This window comes from Balaenoptera ricei, chromosome 3, assembly GCF_028023285.1.
Source record: "Balaenoptera ricei isolate mBalRic1 chromosome 3, mBalRic1.hap2, whole genome shotgun sequence".
Lineage (NCBI taxonomy): Eukaryota > Metazoa > Chordata > Mammalia > Artiodactyla > Balaenopteridae > Balaenoptera > Balaenoptera ricei.
In genome coordinates this window covers 61,874,053-61,898,075 of record NC_082641.1, presented here as the reverse complement: position 1 = coordinate 61,898,075, position 24,023 = coordinate 61,874,053, and the positions used below count along the sequence as shown (strand labels likewise).

The following is a 24,023-nucleotide window of genomic DNA, read 5'->3' as shown; positions in this document are numbered from 1 at the left end:
TCAATTTTTGTAAGTTGGATATTTAAGATTCACTAGAGGTAATGATTTTTGAATAAGTCCTATAGTCGTTTCTTTTGTTAGGTGCATTTATCCACAAACATTGTTTGCAGAGGTCTGAGGTAGAGGGTAAGGATTTTCTTAACTGCGTGCATGACGGTAGTTTATTTCTTTAAACCTGCATCATTTTACCCCATTTGACATAAGATAATGACACCGAAAATATCTTCAATTTTTAGGTCACTCCGTCCATTCAGCGGATAATCTCGCAAAGCGATGTCATGGCCAAACCAGTCTATCCGGGGAGACACAAGTTTCCCCAAACGCCCAGGCTGTGGAGACCGGGAAAAGTGTAACTTGTATTCACACTAAGAGGAGGGCTGTTCAAGAACTAAAAAGGAGGGCTACTTGAGATAGACGAAGCAGTTTCTGCGAACGGGAAACTGACCGGAGGTGGGTGAGTGGTGGCCCGCCCTTGACCCGCGACCCTGGGCCCACGCCCCGCGGGTGTGGCAACAGCGCCAGGGTGGCGCCGGGGCCGCGCCGCAGTGTGCGCATGCGCGCCAGCCCGCGCCGGCTACGCCTACAGACCCGCTTCCTTCGCGCAGTCTCCCTCAACGGTTACCCCGGCTCTCCGCCCCTCATTCCCGCGGCGCTCGAGGGACCATGGCCGATCCTCGCGTGAGGCAGATCAAGATCAAAACCGGCGTGGTGAAGCGGTAAGGAGCCGGGAGCGGCGCAGCTGCCGCCGCCTCCTCTTCCTCGCCCCGTGGCGGCCCGAGAGGCCGGGCGGAGCGCAGGCCCGAGCTGGGTCCCGGACTCCAGGCCTCACCTGGGGCGCCGCGGCCGGTGGGGACGGGGCGGGAACGGAGGGAGCGCGCAGGTGCCCAAGTCACCGGACCGGGGCACTCCCCTACCCCCGCCTGCCCCCTCTAAAACCCAGGCGCGGAGCGGTGAAGGTCGCGGCGGCCCCACCCCTCCGGCGCCCGCTGTCGGGGAGGCAGAGGGGCGGCGGCCCGGCTCTCGAGGGCGGGGCGGGCTGGGGTTGTATCTCCGAGTGCGCTGCCTGGGTCTCCCTGCGGAACCTGGCTGGCGGGGGGCGCTTCCAGTCCATTACCTGCGCTCACGTGGGCGCGCGAGCCCGTTGTGAAGTTTAGGGGGTCGCCGCGAGCCCGGCCCTCCTTAGAAATGGGACCTTGCGGGCGCCCTGTCATCTAACATGGCAGGCGGGACTCGCAGTCTGAAGAACTGCGGCGTGAACTTCCAGCACACTCGACAAACTTCTGTGGCCTCACTCCCCGGCTAGCTTCCCCGAGGCTCGCCCCGGAGCTTGTGGGGTGCTGTTTAAGTAACTATCCTGGGTAGGCCAGTCCTGTAGTTCGCCGTCATTCTCACCGCTGTGAGACACTGGAGTGCTTATTAGGCCTTTATTGTTCAGACCCCAAAAGATGAAACTTTTTGATGAGGCATTCCAAGAGAAAAGATGAACAGCCTTCTGAAGAAGCAGGTTATTTGGCAGTAAACGTGTCTAATCCTAGCTCTCTGGCTTCTTCCTCTGCCCACCTTTCCTCCCTGTGTTGATATTTTCACCAGAGGAAGGACAAGGCAAAGGGGAGAATAAATTCACTTTTTAAGATATTACCTCCGCGGCTTAGCACAGCATTGCACTGTGCTTTCCAGAAGCTGTCATTATTGTTAAGGCGGTAAAGAGATAGGATGAGTAGTAGTGAAATGTACAGCCTTTTCTGAAGTGAGACTGCTTGGGTTCCAATCTTGATTCTGCCATATACTATGTATTGTTGAATATATTACATTGCACCGTGCCTCAGTTTCCTCGTTTGTAAAATGGAGTAAGTACCCGCCTCGTGCAGTTGTTCCAAAAAACGCCTGCTGTTCTGTTTAACAGTATGTGGTAAGTACTAGTAAATGCTAACTAATACTATGGTTTGTATTCCCATTTTACAGATAAGAAACTGAGGTTTAATGAAGTTAAAATAGGAAAAGTAAACTTGTCCGGGGTCACTGTGCTAGTTAGTGGCAGAGCAGGGAATAGCACTAAGGTTTCTGATCTACAACCTTTTGTTTTAAGCTACAGTGCCCCCCAGAAGAGTATTTTTTAAAATGTGTGATAATAGAAGGGGAGTTGAGATGTGTAATTGAAAATATAATTTGCCCTATTACCCCCAAGTTCTGTTTTCACTTTTGTTAGACTTACTTTGGTTATGTCATTTTCATAAATCTATTTGGCAGAAGTACCAGAGTATAATGAAGAGTGCTTTAGATGGAAAGTCATGAGAAATGACTTTTTTATTGAGTATAGTTGATTTACAATATTAGTTTCAGGTGTATAACAGTGATTCAAAATTTTTATTAATTATTTTCCATTAAGTTATTATAAAATATTGGCTATATTCCCTGTGCTGTACAATATATTCTTGTAGCTTATTTATTTTATATGTACTAGTTTGTACTTCTTAATCCCCTACCCATATTCTGCCCCATTCCCTTCCCTCTCCCCACTGGTTACTTGCTCTCTGTATCTGTAAGTTAGTTTCTGATCTGTTATATTCATTTGTGTGTTTTATTTTTTAGATTCCACATATTAGTGATAACGTATAGTGTTTGTCTTTCTCTGTATGACTTACTTCACTAAGCATAATACCCTGTAGGTCCATCCATGTTGTTGCAAATGGCAGAATTCCATTCTTTTTTATGGCTGAGTAGTATTCTGTCGTGTGTGTGTGTGTGTGTGTGTGTTTGTGTGTACATATATCACATCTTCTCTATCCATTCATAAGTTGACTGACGCTTAGGTTGCTTCCATAGCTTTGCTATTGTAAATAATGCTGCTGTGAACATTGGGGTGCATATATCTTTTCGAAGTAGTGTTTTCATTTTCATCAGATAAATACCCAGGAGTGGAATTGCTGGATCATATGGTGGTTCTATTTTTAGTTTTTTGAGGAACCTCGATGCTGTTCCCTGTAGTGGGTTTTAGGAAGAAATGTAGACAGGCAGATGGAATATTACTGGAGTATGGAAACAGGCAATAAATAAAAGGTGGTATTTGGCAACTGAGAGATAAACAATGAGTGGAAGATGCACATTTCAGCATGTTGGCAAAATGGTGATTTTAGACCCTAAGGAAATAGGCAGAAGACTCACAGTGCTCTAGTCCTAGAGAAACTTTGTTATTTCACATGGTAACAAAGGCAAAGGATCTGATACCCTGAAATAGATTTCAAGAGAGAGGTTAGACCCCTAGAAACAGGAGAGTCCAGTTACTAGGACTGGCTTTTAAGGTGAGAGTTAGACAGCAATGAGTCTGACTTGGTACTGAGTTCCTGACTCATAGGACTTGTCAAATATCTCCTCCCCTGCAATGGGATCGTTTTTCCAGGGCTAATTCTGGCTGTGAATTAGAGATATGTGTGCACTAGGGGCTGGGTAATATACGAAGTTTCTTCAAGCAGCAGCCTGTGTTCACATGTGACTCATTGTTAATGGGTATTAGTTGGTAGGTTTGGGTCTTGCAGGCTCTTTTTAAAGATTTGATGTTCGACAAATATTTAACAAATGAGACTGAATCCTTTACCAAATTACATCAACATCACTGGAATATTTTTCTTTATCTTCTTATCTTCCCTTGAGACTGGGAGTGACATCAGTGACGAAACTGTCTTGTTCACTGCTCTGTCTTCAGTGCCTGGCATGGAATAGCCACCTGACCTAAGTTTACTGAGATTAACTGAATGATCAGTGCCAAACAGTATTAAGCAAGGTCAGATTTACTCGAGTTTTCTATTGAAATAATCACAGCCTCCTTTTTGTTCATCCTTGATAATTGAGGGCTTATATTAGGAGTTTGGGATTAACATATACACACTACTATATATAAAATAGATAAACACAAGGGCCTACTGTATAGCATAGGGAGCTATATTCAATATCTTGTAATCACATATAATGGAAAAGAATCTGAAAAAGAACATATATATGTATATGTATATCTGAATCACTTTGCTGTACACCTGAAACTAACACAACACTGTAAATCAACTATACTTCAATGTAAATAAATAAATAAATAAAGTGTGTATGTGTGTGTGAAAAAAAATAAAAATAAAGATTTAAATCCATGTTCCAGATTGCTAGACCTACTTATATGTGACTGGGCACAGCTAATCTGGCAGCCCTAGCAAGGAGTTACCAGATATGACTCCAAATTTCTTCTTTTCCAGTGCAGAACTGTAAATCTTCCCCCTCACCCCGCCCCCCAATGTCTCGCTGACATTAGTTGTCTGGGTTTACCTGGGACAGAAGGGTTTCCAGGATGTGGAACCTACAGTGCTAAAGTTGGGAAAGTCCCAAGCAAACCAGGGTGATTCGTATTAGTACTTACATAAGTAGCTAACATAGCACTGTTTTGTGTGTGCTGTGATTATTTGGAGACTATTTGCTGATAGTACAACTGTGAATTGAACGTTGTACTTTACTTAAAACTTAAATGCATCCTGTAAATATGAAGTTTTGCCAGAGAAGCTTTTTTTTCTGTATTAAATTATTGGTGATTTAGAAAATACTTTTCTCTAAAGTAGAAGATACAGCATTGATTTTTTTCTTCTAGTTTTATTGAGATATAATTGACATACAGCAACTGTATAAGTTTAAGGTATACAACATAATGATTTGACTTATATACATCATGAAATTATTACCACAATAAGTTTAGTGAACATTTATCATCTCATAGATACAAAATTAAAGAAATAGAAAAAAATTTTTTTCCTTGTGATCAGAACTCAGAATTTACTCTCTTACGACTTTCATAATAACATATAGCAGTGTTAATTATATTTATCATGTTGTTCATTACATACCTAGTAGTACTTATTTACCTTATAACTGGAAGTTTGTACCTTTTTGACTATCTTTATCCAATTCCCCTTCTCCCCCACTCCCCACCTTTGGTAACCACAAATCTGATCTTTTTTTCTGTGAGTTTTTTTTGTTTTTGAAGTATAATTGGCCTACAACGCTGTGGTAGTTCCTGATATACAACATAGTAATTTGACATTTCTGTATTTCAAAATGATACCATGATAAGTCTAGTTACCATCTGTCACAATACAAAGATGTTACATAATTACTGACTATATTCACACTGTACCTTTCATACCTGTGACTCATTTATTTTGTAACTGGAAGTTTGTACCTCTTAATCTCCCTCACCTATTTCTCTCTTCCCCCCACATGCCTCCCCTTTGGCAACCACTTGTTTGTTCTCTCTGTGATTCTGTTTCTGTCTAGTTATGTTTGTTCATTTGTTTTGTTTTTTAGATCCCACATATAAGTAAAATCACACAGTATTTGTTTTTCTCTGTCGGACTTATTTCACTTAGCATAATGCCCTCTAAGTCCATCCATGTTGTCACAGATGACAAGATTTCATTCTTCTTTATGGCTGAGTAATATTCCATTGTGTGTGTATGTATAAGTAATTATAAATATACATATCAATCACATTTTCTTTATTCATCTGTTCATGGGCACTTAGGTTTCTTCCCTGTCTTGGCTATTGTAAGTGCTGCAGAGAACATCGGAGTGCATATATCTTTTTGAATTAGTATTTTAGTTTTCTTCGGGTAAATACTCAAGAGTGGAATCGCTGGATTGTATAGTAGTTTTATTTTTAATTTTTTGAGGAATCTCCATACTGTTTCCTATAGTGGCTGCACCAATTTACATTCCCACCAGCAGTACACAAGGGTTCCTTTTTCTCCACATCCTCACCAACATTTGTTATTTGTTTTCTTTTTTTAAAATTTATTTATATTAATGTATTATTTTTGGCTGTGTTGGGTCTTCGTTGCTATGCGCAGGCTTTCTCTAGTCGCGGTGAGCGGGGGCTACTCTTCGTTGCGGTGCGCGGGCTTCTCTTGTTGCCGAGCACAGGCTCTAGAGCGCACTGGCTTCAGTAGATGCGGTGCGTGGGCTCAGTAGTTGTGGCTCGTGGGCTCTAGAGCGCAGGCTCAGTAGTTGTGGTGCATGGGCTTAGTTGCTCCGCGGCATGTGGGATCTTCCCGGAGCAGATTCTTAACCACTGCGCCACCAGGGAAGCCCTGTTATTTGTTTTCTTTTTGATACTAGCCATTCTGACAGGTGTGAGGTGATACTGTAGTTTTAATTTGCATTTCCCTGATGATGAGTGATGTTGAGCATCTTTTCATGTGCCTGTTGGCCATATGTATATCTTCTTTGGAAAAATGTCTCTTCAGGTACTCTGTCCATTTTTTAATCAGGTTGTTTGTTTTTTTGATCTTGAGTTATGTGAGTTTTTTGTATATTTTGGATATTAACTCATTATCAGATATATGTTTGCAAATACCTTCTCCTGTTGAGTAGGTGGCCTTTTCATGTTGTTGATAGTTTTGCTTTGTTGTGCAAAAGGTGTTTACTTTGATTAGTTCCATTTGTTTATTTTTGTTTTTGTTTCCCTTGCCCAAGGTGACAAATCCAAAAAGATCTTGCTAAGACTGACGTCAAAGAGCGTAGTGCCTATTTTTTCTTCTAGAAGTTTTATGGTTTCAGGTATTACTTTTAAGTCTTTAATTCATAGTGAGTTCATTTTTGTATATGGTATGAGAAAGTAGTCCAGTTTGATTCTTCTGCAGGTAGCTGTCCAGTTTGCTCAATACCATTTTTTGAAGATACTGTCTTTCCCCCATTTTTCACTAAAGCAGAAGAAAAAAATAGCCTTGATGTTTTAAATGCTGATATGTTATTTCAGCTAAATGACATATGTCTACCATAAGTTTCGAAGTATGATTTCTGTTTATAAAATAAGGGTTTTTCTTTTCTTAAGTTGTATTTGTGGTAAATTCAAGAAATTCTTCTGCAAGAACAAAATGTTTTCATTCATTTAACATAAAAGGTTATTTAATAACTTTAAAGCCAACTTATTTTCAATAAAGCCTGCTAAAAATGTCCACTGGTGAGTGAATTAATTGAGTAAAAATGCTTTCTGAAATATATCTTTTTATAACCATTTTAGATTGGTAATGGCTTAAAATCCAATGTGAACAAAGAATGTTAGGGCATTGGAAATAGCACTGACATTGGCTCATAGTTTTCCTCTGATTAAATGAAAGTGACACCAGTAGATTAGAATGAGACTAGGACAATTCACACTGCAATTGTGTTAGTTTAACTTTAACAATCTTTTAACACTCTTGTTTAAATGTAGCTGACATACCATAATTACAAATCTACAAGGCTTGATTATAGAATTTTACATCATGGATCTGTGGGGAAATTGTATTGATTTTTTTTTTTTTTAAATAAAGCAAGCACCTTTTCCAAACTGTGGCATCTTCCTAAGTTTGTTTATACCCATACTTCTAATATACAACTGTGTATGATATATATAACATATATATTGTACAGCAGGCATAAAAAAACATAAAAGGTAAGTAAAATCGCCACAGTTAAATATATATATTTATATATAATATATGTTATAGTGACAAACATATATATTTATATATATAATACATGTTATAGTGATGTACATTATGTATATGTATGCGGATTATATATTTTATACTGACGTGAAAGTGAAAAATATGAATGACACATGTACTTACATAGACATGGAGATATAGTTTTACCCGTTTAGCTGTAGTTGTATATACGCTTCTCCTTTTTAAAGTAATTATGGATAGAAATATGGTGGACAGTGTCTGGGAGAGTTTAGGGACATAGCCTTGTAAATTATTCTTGTAAGCTTTAGTAGCTTTGTATCTTTTCGTGTATTCTCCTCTTCTTCCACATCATAGCACTTTGATGTGAGTTAAAGTAAGTTCAGCCAAAATGGCCAACTTCCTACCGTGAAATTTAGCCACCTCCTTTTGGAATGTCTGTAATGTATCCAGTTCTCCAAAGTGATGGTCAGAGTCACTGTCAAAATGGATTGCAAGTGGTCAGCTCTTCCCCACCTTCTGCCAACTACTTGGCAAGCATTGACTCGTAGGAGCTACACAGCTGGCAACCAGATGTCTCTTTAAGCTGGAAAGGAGGAAAGCTAAGGCCACTCATGACCATGGTTTTCCCAGCATAGCCTGTATTATTCTGCAAGTTGAATGTGGAAATGAAAGATCCTTCGACCCCTGTGTGTGCATGTAGGTGTGTTCTGTGTTTTCATTGCATTTTTTTGTTTGATAGAAAATTTTAAAAATTTGTAGTAAGCCAGGTTGGAAAATTTTGTTAAAAATAGTAGTCCAGAACTATTTAGGATATAAATGCTTAGATGTGTGGTCTTCCTATTTCAACATTCCATTTCCAACAATACAATTATAGAAGAACATAATTCCAACTGTGATGCTGTTTAATGTACCCAAATAGAGCTCATTTTAAAATAACAATGACTGATCCAAAGATCACTTATTTAGCAGCCTCACTCAGAACCTCTATCGTTGAAGCACCTGGTATGGTGTTGACATATAATAAATGCTCAACAGAAGTCTTTCCAGTGAACAAAGGCATGGATGAAACCTTACTCTATAAGGATTTTTGACCTGATAAGCAGTAGGGAGCTACTGAATCGATTATGATGTGACAGCATAATAGTATAGTTATTGCTGCAGTTGGAGTTAAACAGATGGAATCCCAGGCTCCACTTACTACATAGGTGACCCTGAGCAAGTTATTTAACCTTTAAAAGCCCGAGTTTTCTTAGCTGGAAAATGGGTTAATGATAGTATCTGTTGTTCAGAGAATTGTAAGGTAATCATTTAAAGCACTAAGCCCAAATGCCTGATATGTATGTTCAGTATATGTTAACTGCTGTCATTATTATCATCATAATCATTCTGTAGAAGTATAAACAGTGTAGTCTCTCCAGGAGGGACCCTGGAACTTGCTTTCTTTTCAACTTCTTTTTTTTTTTGGCTGTGCCACACGGCATGTGGGATCTTAGTTCCCCGACCAGGGATCGAACCCACATACCCTGCATTGGAAGCGCAGAGTCTTAACCACTGAACCATCAGGGAAGGTCCTTGCTGTCTTTTAAATTGTGATAAAAACTTGCTTTTAGTTCTTTTGTCATTTTCACTGATTGGCTGTGGAGGGAGAAGGGAGGAACATGAAGCTTGTGATTTGGATTAATCTGCAGGACTTTGTAATGGCCATTTTTCTTTAAATTGCTGAGATGTTGATTCCCTGCTTTGAAGCCCCAGCAAAAATATCTCTGTTTATATCAGTGACCCTGTATTTTTAACACCTTAAAAAATACTGTATCTTCCGCCCATTTTTTGATTTGGGTTGTTTGTTTTTTTGATATTGAGCTGCCTGAGCTGTTTGTATATTTTGGAGATTAATCCTTTGTCTGTTGCTTCATTTACAAATATTTTCTCCCATTCTGAGGGTTGTGTTTTCATCTTGTTTATGGTTTCCTTTGCTGTGCAAAAGCTTTTAAGTTTAATTAGGTCCCATTTGCTTATTTTTGGTTTTATTTTCATTACTCTAGGAGGTGGGTCAGAAAAGATCTTGCTGTGATAATGGCCATCATCAAAAAATCTACAAACAATAAATACTGGAGAGGGTGTGGAGAAAAGGGAACCCTCTTGCACTATTGGTGGGAATGTAAATTGATACAGCCACTGTGGAGAACAGTATGGTGTTTCCTTAAAAAACTAAAAATAGAAGTACCATATGACCCAGCATATAACCTGAGAAAACCATAATTCAAAAAGTCACATGTACCCCAATGTTCATTGCAGCACTATTTACAATAGCTAGGACATGGAAGCAACATAAATGTCCAATGACAGGTGAATGGATAAAGAAGATGTGGTACATATATATAGTGGAATACTACTCACCCATAAAAAGGAACGAAATTGGGTCATTTGTAGAGATGTGGATGGACCTAGAGTCTGTCATACAGAGTGAAGTAAGCCAGAAAGAAAAAAACATATCGTATATTAACGCATATGTGTGGAATCTAGACAGATGGTACAGATGAACCTATTTGCAGGGCAAGAATAGAGACACAAACGTAGAGGACACAATGTGTCAAGGCCAGTTTCCCTCTTATTTCACTTCCATAAAGTTTATCGTAGGGAAGAGTAGTCAAGTAAGTGAGTGTTTAAGAGCCCTTATTCTAAAATCTATAAATGATTCACCAAAACTGTCAGAAGACATCTCTGCAGTGCTAATGCTAGATTATAATTATTTTCAAATCCTTCTTAATATTTTGTTTTTAACTGAGTTCCCCCTTTGTTGTTGATATCCTTTCACCTGTGCTAAAGAAATATTTTATGGAGCCTTATGTGTATACATATGCTTTAACTCAGGGTTTATTTGTCTATAAACAAGTAGGCATCTATTTCTCCACTAAATGATCCTCAGCTTCTGAACAGTACTAAAATGACATGCTTTTAATGTGCATCCATTGCCTGAAATATGTCTGTACTCTATGAAGCTTTTGAAGACCTATAATTCTACTGAAGTGTAATTCAACTTAGGTTACTAGTACAGTAATTTTCATCTCAAACCTAGGACGTTAAGTTCTAAGGACTTTGCACTATATAAGATATACAAAGATTTTCTTAAGGCCAAGCAGTTCTTCTCATCCTTTTAGGGACCAGAGAAATGGTGTATAATACATAGCTTATAACAAAACAGGCATTTAATACATATTTGCAAATTGAGTGGAGGAATGGAGAAAACCAGAAAAGAGGTCACTTATATGAGGGGGAACAGCTCAAGAGTCTGTTCCCCCTCCTATAATTGAAGTTTGCTTTTATCACTAAAAGTGAGAGACTTTGAAAGGAGAGAGGTTGCTGAATACTCCAGTTAAACTTCAAAAGAGCAATAAAGGGCTTCCCTGGCAGCACAGTGGTTAAGAATCCGCCTGCCAATGCAGGGGACACGGGTTCAAGCCCTGGTCTGGGAAGATCCCACATGCCATGGAGCAACTAAGCCTATGAGCCACAACTACTGAGCCTGAGCTCTAGAGCCCACGAGCCACAACTACTGAGCCCACGTGCTGCGACTACTGAAGCCCGCATGCCTAGAGCCCATGCACCGCGCATCACGACGAAGAGTAGCTCCGGCTTGCTGCAACTAGAGAAAGCCTGTGCACAGCAACGAAGACCCAATACAGCCAAAAATAAATGAAATAAAATAAATACATTTATAAAAAGGAAAAGCAATAAAACAGCTGCAAGTAATCACAATCCTCAATTAAAGACTTTTGTCAGGATAGTATTTTTATTGGAGAAATGAAAGATAAGAAAATATATTTATATCAGGGATTTCTTTAAAAGTTAACAGTTTCACAGGATTTTCTTTTACCTAGAAAGGAAACTAGTCTATTGTAGAAACATTTTAATTTTTTTTTTATAAATTTAGTTTTTTATTTTTGGCTGCATTGGGTCTTCGTTGTCACACGTGGGCTTTCTCTAGTTGCAACGACCGGGGGCTACTCTTCCTTGCAGTACGCAGGCTTCTCATTGCGGTGGCTTCTCTTGTTGCAGAGCATGGGCTGTAGGCACACAGGCTCAGTAGCTGTGGCTTGCGGGCTCTAGAGCGCAGGCTCAGTAGCTGTGGCGCAGGGGCTCAGTTGCTCCACGGCATGTGGGATCTTCCCAGACCAGCACTCAAACCCGTGTCCCCTGCATTGGCAGGCAGACTCTTAACCACTGTGCCACCGGGGAAACTCTAGAAACATTTTTAATTATTAATAAGTTCAATCTAAAAATGGTTTTGAGGGACTTCCCTGGTGGCGCAGTGGTTAAGAATCCGCCTGCCAATTCAGGGGACACGGGTTTCAGTGCTGGTCTGGGAAGATCCCACATGCCGCGGAGCATCTGAGCCCCTGTTCCACAGCTACTGAGCCTGCGTTCTAGAGCCCGCGAGCCACAGCTACTGAACCCGCGTGCCACAACTACTGAAGCTCACGCGCCTAGAGCCCGTGCTCTGCAACAAGAGAAGCCATTGCAATGAGAAGCCTGTGCACCACAATGAAGAGTAGACCCCACTTGCTGCAGCTAGAGGAAGCCTGCATGCAGCAAGGAAGACCCAACGCAGCCAAAAATGAATGAATGAATTAATTAATTAAAAAAATAAATAAGGCTTTGTAGTTTACCTAAAACTAACCAGAACACTGTCTCCCTTTGATTCTAATTTAATAGACATGTGTGTATGTGTGTGTGTGTGTGTGTGTTGTAACTGCCTATTGTTAAGTTACTTACATAAATAGGCTCACCCATACCAGGATGTTATTTCTGAAACCTAAGAAAAATAGTAAGGATATAGGTAAATTGAAATCTCATTATGGGCAGTAGGTGATATTTCAGGGGAACGTAATATGGCAGAGTTTTGGGCCCAGTCCTTAAGGAATTTGTGCTCTGTTATATAGGGTGCATATATCTAAATATTTACTCTTAGAACTGCAAGTATCTCTTTATATAAATCCCCAATCTCCAGCTTTCTCTTGAGCTTTAGACTCATTTTAAAGTATTGAATTTATGTCCTTAGTATGCTCTGGTTTCAAACTCCATCTGACACCAAACTAATTATTTTCTCAAATCTGATCCTTTTCATCTATTTATTTTATGAAGAAAAAATTTTATTTCATGTATGAAAAAAATCTAGAGAAAACACAATAAACCTGAAATGAAACAATACAGGTACATTTGAAGTGCCCCTTTCTAAGTTTGTTCTTTTTCTTCTTTGCCTGTTAGTAATTATTATTCTGAATTTGGTCTTTATCATTTCCACACGTATTTTTAAACTTCTATTTTATATGTAGATAAACATGAACCATATTAAAGTATTCTGCACACTTAACAACACTTATATTTTTGTGTAACATAAAATATATCTGGAAGGATACATAGGAAACTGGTCACTTTGGTTGTTTCTGGGAGAGAAACTGTATAACTGGAGGACAGGGATGGGAGAAAATTCTTATAATTTTGAATCGTGTATTACCTATCAAAATATAGATTAATTTAAAATTTAAAAATTATAAGTAGTGTCATAGGAATCTTTCTTTAACCTACTTTTTGTGCATATTACTGTTCTTGAGATTTCTTCATGTTGAAACATTCAGCTCTAATTCATTCTGTTGCATGAATTTACTAGTGTTTTGTTTCATTCTCATGTTGATGGATATTTAGTTTTATTTTTTTCCACTTTTACAAATGATGCTACCATGTACTTTGTTAAATATGGCTTCTAGTGCACATATATAACAGTTAGTATAAGGCAGAATTTTCTAAGGAATGGGCCCTGAATGGATTACAGGTATACAAGGGTATAGCTGTCCTTAATCTTCATGATGGCCAGGTATGGCCAAGAAGAGCCATGGACTGTATGGGGGAAGAGCCTTTCAGACAAAAAGGACAGTAGATACAAAGACTTGAAGAAGAGAGAAAGATTGGCCAGTTTGAGGAGGAACAACCAAGTGAGAAAGAGGAGGAGGGGTAGGAGACACCTTGAAGAGTAGGAGGGAGAAGATATAGATGCTACAGGGCCTATCTAGTGTGTAAGGATTTGGGCTCAAGTCTCAGGAGATGTCACCACCTCTGCAGAAGTTTCCTGTCTGTCTCCCTTCTCTGTGTTCTCAAAGAACTTTGTATAGTAGCCTTCTCTTATCCGTGGGGGATATGTTCAAAAACTTGCAATAGGTGCCTGAAACTGCAGATAGTACCAAACTGTATCTACTATGTTTTTTCCTATACTAACAAGTGGGTAGTGTATACAGTGTTGATGATTCACATCCTAGGTGGGACAAAGCAGTACAGTATGAGATTTCATCACAGTACTCAGAACGTGCATGCAATTTAAAACTTACTGTTTATTTCTGGAATTTTCCATTTGATATTTTCAGACTGCAGTTGACTGTGGGTAACTGAAACCTCAGATAAGGGGGGATTACTGTAATTATCTATTCCTTTCATTAGACCGTTGGTTTCCAAAGTATGGTCCAGGGGCCCCTGGCGGTCTCTGACACCCTTTCAGGGTGTTTGCAAGGTCAAAGTTATTTTCATAGTAATACTGAGACATTATTTGCCTTTTTCACTTTAATTTGCACAAAATTGTATAGTGGAGTTTTCCAGAGACTAATGATATGTGATATTGTAACAGATTGAATGAAGAAGCAGATGTAAGAATCCAGATGCTTCTGTTAATCTAGACATTTAAAAGATTTGCAAAAATGTGAAGCATTGCCATTCTTCTCACTAAATTTTTTCATTTTGGAAAATATAGTTATTTTTCATAAAATAGGTTATTTTTGTTAACATGTACATTTATTTTGTTGTTTTTAAGTGAATTAACAAATACTACATTTTTAATTAAAATATTTTTGTGATTTCCCAGTTTTAATTTCTAATACAGTAAATATTAAGATTTATAATTCACATAACCAAAAGTTCTTTGAGGTCCTGTGGTATTGTAATTTATAGTAAGAAATATATATTTCGTCTTCCTCCCCATTCTTGACAGAGAGCTCCTAAAACCCTTGAAATTTCCTCGGTGACAGAAGTTCCCGTGCTTGGGACCCAGTCCTGTACATCTGTCTGTTGATTAATATCCTTTGTAATAAACCCGTAATCCAGTGAGTAAACTGGTTTTCTGAGCTCTTTGAGCTGCTTTAGCAAATTAATCTAAGTCAGGGAGTGGTTCCTGGGAACCTCTGATTTATAGCCAGTCGGTCGAAAGCATAGGTAACAACCTGGGCTTCTGATTGGCATCCAAAGTGGGTGCGTCTTGTGGGACTGAGCCCTTAATCCGTGGAATCTGGTACTGTCTTTAAGTAGATAGTGTCAGGATTGAGTTAAATTGTAGGCCACCTAACTGGTGTCAGAGAATCGCTTGGTATGGGGGGAAAAAACTCATATGTTGGAATTAGTGCCAATCAGAATCATAGGCTCTCAGTAATTTTTAAAAGTATTTTGAGACCAAAGAGTTTGAGAACTACTGTACTATAACAATAATTCTCAAACTTTATTGTGTAAAAGAATTAACTTGGGTACTTTAAATTAATTTTTAATTTTAACGTGGGAACTTTTAAAAAACACATTTACTCAGGCTTTACCCCCTAAGATTCTAATTCTGTAAGTGTGGGGCAGGATCCAAGAATTTGTGCGTTTTACAATGCCTTTACATAATTCTGTTATATATGTTCCTCTAATCATACTTTTAGAAGTATTGTACAGCTCTTTGAGCTTCTGGAAGTGCAAAACTGTTTTCTCCATGTTTGTACATTTAGCATACTGTCTAGTATATACTAGGTGCTCAGCATTGTTTGTTGAATGACTGGATGGGAGTTGAGGATAGAGTTGAGATCCAGGTGACATCAGCAAGATGTTTTGTTGGTTGGAATGGAGAATTTAAGTTGGGGTGACTAGCAGTGACTCAGGTTATGTCAAAAAAGGAGACAGATTTTTGAATTGTTTTTAGGTAATTCTAACAGAAGAAGCACTCTAATACCTTACTTACATTATTAGTGAATAAAGTATTTCACATGTATATTTTCCCAGAGGTGAAACCCCTATAAGTGCTGAAACTATTTTTAAAGATACCTTTATGGAAAAATTTCCCCAAACATTTCTTGGTTCATCAGACTACACTGCACTTTCCCATAATCAGTTTTTTCCTCCATCGCTGAAATGAATATTGCTATTAACTTTTAAAAATAGGTGACCATAAAAATTTTAGGATTATTTGTTCCTAGTTCTGTGGAAAATGTCCTGGGTGATTTGATAAGGATCACATTAAATCTGTAGATTGCTTTGGGTAGTATGGCTATTTTAACAATACTAGTTCTTCCAATCCAAGAGCATGGAATATCTTTCCATTTCTTTGAAACATCTTTAATTTCCTTTATCAGTGTTCTGTAGTTCTCAGTGTTTTATAGTTCTCAGTGTATAAGTCTTTCACCTCCTTGGACAAGTTTATTCCTAGGTATTTTATTTATTTATTTATTTATTTGACGTGATTTTAAAGGTTTGTTCTTTTTTGTTTTGTTTTTGTTTTTACTTTGAAATTTATATGGGACCACAAAAGACCCAGAATTGCCAAAGTAATCCTGAGGAAAAAGAACAAAGCTGGAGGCATAATCCTCCCAGACTTCAGACAATACTACAAAGCTACAGTAATCAAAACAGTGTGGTACTGGAACAAAAACAGACATATGGATCAGTGGAACAGAATAGAGATCCCAGAAATAAACCTATTATCTACAGTCAATTAATCTTCAACAAAGGAGGCAAGACTGTACAATGGAGAAAAGAGGTCTCTTCAGCAAGTGGCGTTGGGAAAGCTGGATAGCCACATGTAAATTAGAACACTCCCTCACACCATACACAAACTCAAAATGGCTTAAAGATTTAAATATAAGACATGACACCATAAAACTCTTAGAAGAGAACGTAGGCAAAACATTCTCTGAAATAAATTGTAGCAATACTTTCTTAGATCAGTCTCCCAAGGCAAGATAAATAAAATCAAAAATAAACAAATTGGACTTTATCAAACTTACAAGCTTTTGCACAGCAAAGGAAATCAAGAACAAAATGAAAAGACAGCCTACAGACTGTGAGAAAATCTTTGCAAGGGATGCGACTGACAAGGGCTTAATTTCCAAAATATACAAACAGCTCATACAGCTCAACAACAAAAAAACAAACAACCCAATCAAAAAATGGGCAGAAGACCTTAACAGACATTTCTCCAAAGAAGACATACAGATGGTCAACAGGCACATGAAAAGATGCTCCACATCACCAATTATTAGAGAAATACAAATCAATGAGGTGCAACCTCATACCAGTCAGCATGGCCATCATCAAAACGTCTACAAATAATGAATGCTGGAGAGGGTGTGGAGAAAAAGGAACCCTCTTACACTGTTGGTGGGATGTAAATTGGTGCAGTCACTATGGAGAACAGTATGGAGGTCCCTTAAAAGACTAAAAACAGAGTTACCATATGATCCAGCAACCCCACTCCTGGGCATATATCTGGAAAAGGTGAAAACTCGAACTTGAAAAGATACATGCACCCCAATGTACATAGCAGCACTATTTAGAATAACCAAGGCATGGAAGCAGTTTAAGTGTCCATTGACAGAGGAATGGATAAAGAAGATGTGTATATATGTATGTATGTGTGTGTGTATGTACACACACACACACGCACCACACATACCACGATGGATAACTCAGCCGTAAAAAAGAATGAAATAATACCATTTTCTGCAGCATGGATGGACATAGAGATTAACATACTAAGTGAAGTAAGTCAGACAGAGAAGGATGAATATCATGTAATATCACTTATATGTAGAATCTAAAAAAATGATACAAATGAACTTACTTAAGAACAGAAACAGTCTCACAGACATGGAAAACAAACTTATGGTTATCAAAGGGGAAAGGGTGTGAGAAGGATAAATTAGGAGTTTGCAATTAACAGATACACACTACTATATATAAAATAGATAAATAATAAGAACCTAGTGTGTATAGCACAGGGAACTATATTCAATATATTGTAATAACCTATAATGAAAAGAATCTGAAAAAGAAAAAAAAATATGTGTGTGTGTATATATATGTGAAACTGAAGTCACTTGCTGTACACCTGAAACTAACACAACACTGTAAATCGAGTATACTTCAATTTAAGAAAAAAATAGGTGACCATAGAGTCAAAAACAAGGTGGAAGATTTAAGATGTGCTGTGAGGAGTGGATCCAAATTTGTTGCCCCAACAAATTTTCTTTCTTTGGGTCTTAGTTGTACAGAATTAAATTAATCTTAATCCTTGGTTTATGCTACACGTCTTGGTTCATGCACAGCTCTCATTTGTTGTATTCCTATATTTATTTTTAAATAATATATTAATATGAACCCATCACCTAACACAAGAACTAAAATGATAATAACATGTCTAATTTTGTGCTCCTCCCCCCGTCTGAGGTAATTGTTTTTAATCTTGTTTTTATTTTTTCCTTTTTTATTTTATATAATTGTATTATTTGTATATTACTAAGGTATATATTGTTTAGTTACTTTTTAGTTTGTAAGAAGGATATTTTCTGGGACTTACTATTTTTCACTCAGTGTTATGTTATTAAGATTCATCCATGTTTTTACATTTAGATGCAGTATTGACTATTTTGTAATATTCCATTGTGTGATAATTCCACAATTTATCCATTCTTCTATTGATGGGCATTTGGATTGTTCAGTTACTATGTTTCTATGTACATTCTTGTTCACGTCTTTACTAATGATGCATGAAAAGTTTTCTTGAGTGTTTATCCAGGAATGGAATTGTTGGGTCATAAGGTACGTCAGTGTTCTTTATAATTTATAAAGTAACAACTGTTTTCCAAAGTTGTTACCTTATACCTGATTTGGTGTTTTCCAAATCACCAGCGAAGTCCTGATTATCTTTTTTTTTTTTTTTAAACTTTGGGTTTATTTTTATTTATTTATTTATTTTTATGGCTGTGTTGGGTCTTCGTTTCTGTGTGAGGGCTTTCTCTAGTTGCGGCAAGTGGGGGCCATTCTTCATTGTGGTGCGCGGGCCTCTCATTATCGTGGCCCCTCTTGTTGTGGAGCGCAGGCTCAGTAATTGTGGCTCACGGGCCCAGTTGCTCCACGGCATATGGGATCTTCCCAGACCAGGGCTCAAACCCGTGTCCCCTGCATTGGCAGGCAGATTCTCAACCTCTGCGCCACCAGGGAAGCCCCTGATTATCTTTTAATATAAGCATCCCCACAGATAAAGAGTGTAAAGGGGATGTGAGGCTCCAGTCCCACAACCACATACTTAATCACCTCCTTCCTCCTTGTGTAGAATAATGTACATCCCTCAGGCAGCCCAGGGTTTTTACCTGGTGGGAAGGGGGCTTCCTTTGGAAAGGGCAACCCTATCCATTTCCAGGACTGTGCATTCAATGTTGGATGCTTGGGAGCTGAGAGAGGAGGTCTGCAGACAGCAGTCTGTATAGTGGGTGCTAAAAACCATTTTGGTTCTGGGTTGCTCAGGAGCTGAGGCCAAAGAAGGCCAACAATATTTTTAAATGATTCATTTCCATGTTATGTTAATTCTTTAGTTTTTTCCAGTTTTATTGAGATATAATTGAGATATAACATTATATTTATTCAAAGTTTACAACATAATGGTTTGCAATATATATATAGCAAAATGATTACCACAGTAAGTTTAGTTAACATCACCTCACATAGTTACAATCTTTTTCTTCTGATGAGAACTTTAAAGATCTACTTTCTTAGCAACTTTCAAATATACAATATAGTATTGTTAACTACAGTTACCATGCTGTACATTACATCCCCAGTACTTATTTATGTTATAACTGGAAGCTTGTACCATTTGGTCACCTTCACCCAATTCTCCCCAATTCTGTCCCTCAACTCTGGCAACCAAACTAAACCAAACCAAAACTATGAGTGTGGTTTTTTTAGAGTCCACATATAAGTGAGATCATACAGTATTTGTCTTTCTCTGTTTGACTTATTTCACTTAGCGTAATGCCCTCAAAGTTTGTCCATGTTGGCCCAAATAGCAGTTCCTTCTTTTTTTTGTGGCTGAATAATACTCCAGTGTGTGTGTGGGTGGGTGTGTGTGTGGGTGTGTAGGTGTGTAGGTGTAGGTATGTGTGTGTCTGTGTATACATTTTTTTTTTTATACTCAGGAATAAACCTGACCAAGGAGGTGAAAGACATATGCTGAGAAGTATAAAACATTAATGGAGGAAATTAAAGATAATTCAAAGAAATGGAAAGATATCTCATGTTCTTGGATTGGAAGAATTAACATTGTTAAAATGGTGATACTACCCAAAGCAATTTACAGATTTAATGTGATCCCTATCAAATTACCCACAACTTTTTTCACAGAACTAGAACAAATAATCCTAAAATTTATATGGAACCATAAAAGACCCAGAATTGCCAAAGTAATCCTGAGGAAAAAGAACAAAGCTGGAGGCATAACCCTCTCAGACTTCAGGCAATACTACAAAGCTACAGTAATCAAAACAGCATGGTACTGGCACAGAAACAACCATATGTATCAATGGAACAGAATAGAGAGCCCAGAAGTAAACCCACACACCTATGGTCAACTAATCTTCAACAAAGGAGGCAAGAATATACAATAGGGAAAAGGCAGTCTCTTCAGCAAGTGGTGTTGGGAAAGTTGGACAGCTGCATGTAAATCAATGAAGTTAGAACACACCCTCACACCATACACAAAAATAAACTCAAAGTGGCTTAAGGACTTAAGTATAAGGCATGACACCATGAAAGTCCTAGAAGAAACACAGGCAAAACATTCTCTGACATAAATCGTAGCAATGTATTCTTAGGTCAGTCTCCCAAGGTAATAGAAATAAAAGCAAAAATAAACAAATGGGACCTAATCAAACTTAGAAGCTTTTGCATAGCAAAGGGAACCATCAACAAAATGAAGACAGCCTATGGGTTGGGAGAAAATATTTGCAAATGATGTGACCAACAAGGGCTTAATTTCCAAAATAGACAAACAACTCATACAACTCAATAACAAAAAAAAGTCCAATCAAAAAATGGACAGAAGACCTAAAGAAAAATAGGCTAAAGACCTCCTTTCTTAGACTTACATTTATGTTTTAAGCCACATTTATTTATCCATTCATCTGTCAGTGGACACTGAGGTTGTTTCCATGTCTTAGCTATTGTGAATAATGCTGCAGTGAACATAGGAGTACAGAATCTTTTTGAGATAATGATTTCTGTTAATTCTGATTTATGATACTTTAAGTTCTTAAGTTTGGTACAGCATTTCTAGAGAAAGATTTTAATTTATTGTTGATAATAATGTGATACCATATGTTTTGTAATTGTTACCGCCATAGGTTTAAAAATCTAGCAGACATACATACTTTCAGTCTTCTTTACCTGTCCCCCCCAACCAAGGGTGAGATGTTTAATTTTTATTTATTTATATCATCTTTTGTATTTTCTATTGGTATTAGAAAGTATATAGGTCTCAGCAACTTTCAAATATACAATATTTTCTGTATTTATATTACTCTTTTTAAACTAACATTTCTAGTACTAGATTAAATAGAAGTAGTCTCAGGAGCCAATTTGGCTTTTGTTTGTAAGGAGAATGATTCTAATGATTTTCTGTCTTTTGAATGGGCAATACTGTACATAATATTTTGTGATGACTCTGAATCTTCATTTTGAACATCTTGGGGTGAACACTGTGTCTGCCTCCTCAGTATCTATTTTTTCTTCTCTTGATGTATACCTGTGTTTTCATTCCAGTGTCCACCGTTTTTTACCACATGCACGTAGCTCATGTTCTTTGAGGGAAACTGCTCCACTTCTAGCTTTGGGAATGGGTCTCTGAGTGAATCTAGCCAATCAGATTCCATTTCCTGGTTACAGGAATTGATTCAGCGTGGGCATGTGATTTAGGCTGATCTAATAAGCAAGGTACACTTCAGAACTCTTGCTTAGAATTCTGGGACAGATGTGCTTTCTTCCATGTAATTGACTGTGGCTGCAGCTTTCTTTTGGCACTAGGGAATCTGGCCTTGAGATGAAGCTTGTACTATGGGTGGCAGAATGAAGAGACGAAAAGAAATTTCATAATATGTCTGCTGGATCAGGCAACCCTGAAGCAGATCCTCCCCTGGATTTTAGTTGCATGAGCCAAAAACTCCCTGTACTGGTTAAATCCCTTGAATTGAAATCGTGTTACTTATAATTGAGTACTAACTGATATCATTTCTCTAATCTCTAATTTAGGTGTACCTATTATGTATAATGTAAGGAAAGATTTCCTTTACTGAACTGGCTAGGAATTTCCTTCCTTGCCTTCTGTCTCTCTCTGTTTTTTGTTTGTTTTTTGTAAATTTTGTTGCTTTCGGCTTACCTTTTACCCCCTTTTTTCCTCTCCATTTCAGTGTCCAAATGAGATCTGATCCTCTGTATCAGAAGTAAGGAAGAATGCTGTCTTTCTTTAACCCTCCCCATCACCTCTCCACTCTTATCCTATTCAGTGCTGTTCTTTGATTGGGGGTGGGGGTGGTGTGGAAGAAAGAGGAGGAGGAGGAAAGGACAGATGAACCTATCTTGCCTTAATCCCAACCATTTGTTGTCACAGACTCTGTCCCTGCTTCTGTTCCAGTCCCTCAGTAGAAGAGTCACCACTTCTGTTGCAAGGCCTGCACTAATTTAGGAGGCATTCTTTTTTTTTTTAATTAATTAATTTATTTTTGGCCGCGTTGGGTCTTCGTTGCTGCATGCAGGCTTTCTCAAATTGCGGCGAGCAGGGGCTACTCTTCGTTGCAGTGCACAGCTTCTGATTGCCGTGGCTTCTTTTGTTGTGGAGTATGGGCTCTAGGGGGCACGGGCTTCAGTAGTTGTGGCTCGCGGGCTCTAGAGCGCAGGCTCAGTAGTTGTGGCCCATGGGCTTAGTTGGGATCTTCCCGGACCAGGGCTCGAACCTGTGTCCCCTGCATTGGCAGGCGGATTCTCAACCACTGCGCCACCTCTTGGCATCCGTTCTGTTTTTTTTCCTCACTAGAAGTATCGTAATCCATAGTATACACAATATCCTGTAGGAAGTATTTCATGCACATACTTAATAGTGTTAAATAGCCTTTTGTGGGATGGTTTATGAAGCTTAACACCAAGTATGTATAGCATTTTTCCCATGGAAAACATGCCTACTGAGATCCTAAAAACTTGACTATAATTAACATTTTTGCAGTGTAACTGAGTCTGTAATTGGAGAATGCTTGAATTATATTGTGATAGTTTGGTTTCGTGTTTACTTTAAATTTTTTCTGTCTCTTGCTTTCAGGTAATATTGTCAGCCAATAATGTATCTCTTTGTGTTCTTGCTTCTAGTAACTTGTACTTACATCTGTCACTGTTCTTTTTGCTACTGCTAATCTGTTTTAGGGGAACCTAGACTGTTTTTACTTCTGAATAGTGATGTGAAAATTGAGATTGTCAGAAGTCTGCTTTCTTATTATTGCTTTACTTGGACTATACTCTCTTTCTCTGGCTACCATAATATTGTACATAACTCTCCTCTAGGAAATAAGCTCCATGAAGGCAGGGATATATCCCCCAGAGGCCTGGTATAAAAAAGGACTCTTGGTAGATATTACTAAATGAATGAATTTACTGTCTGTGACATTTTAAGTTCCTTGAGAACAGAAACAGTATCGTATCCTTCATCTCTCTTTAATATATTTAAACAGTCTTTTGAACTATTTTCAGTATAGACATGGCACAAAATTCCAAAGTTACCAAAAGATAGATACACAGTAAAACATGAGTCTGCCACCCCTATCCACTAGCCACCCAGTTTTTCCCTCTCACAGTCAACATCATTACTCATTTGTGTGTGTGTGTATCCTTCTAGAGATATGCTGTACATGCACAAGTATTTACATTTATGTCTTTAAAAACAGAAACAAATGAGAGTTGTTGGGCTGCACGCTGCAGGCCTGCAAGGCCTGTATTTGCCCAGTTTCAAGACCGAAGAAAGAGCCTGGAGTCAGCAACAGAGACATCAGTGGTTTAATGGATAGAGGGAATCTTATGTGTCTGAAGCAGGGTCCTGGAATGACACCCCACCCTGTGTTGCAGATGGTGGGCAGGACATGGTGGCGGTCTTCACCAGAGGTGGGGTAGGGGGTGATTGCCAGTTACAGGGGGAATTGATGTCAGGTTGGCTTATCATTTACCAGGGAAACTAGCAGAGGTGTGTGCCCCTCACTGCTCCTTTGATAAGAACAATCACTAGCAGGGCCCTGGGGCAAGTATACGGGAAGGTCAGTCCAGTGAGTAGGGTGTAGGTGAAGCAGGCACTGGTCGAGCAGGGGAAGTACAGAGAACAAGAGAACAGCCACCTTCAGTGGCCTGACCATACAATAATATACTTGTAGACACTGTTTTGCACATTGC

At 38.6% G+C, this 24,023-nt stretch overlaps 1 protein-coding gene across 1 annotated transcript in view; it reads left to right on the top strand.

Annotated features, from left to right (window-relative positions):
* The first annotated feature begins 563 nt into the window (after positions 1-563).
* TBCA (tubulin folding cofactor A) overlaps positions 564-24,023 on the top strand; it is a 100,673-nt gene continuing 77,213 nt past the window's right edge. The window contains exon 1 of the mRNA XM_059919367.1: positions 564-716. Coding sequence (XP_059775350.1) covers positions 664-716 — 53 coding nt within the window. The 5' untranslated portion in view covers positions 564-663. The remainder of the gene's footprint in view (positions 717-24,023) is intronic.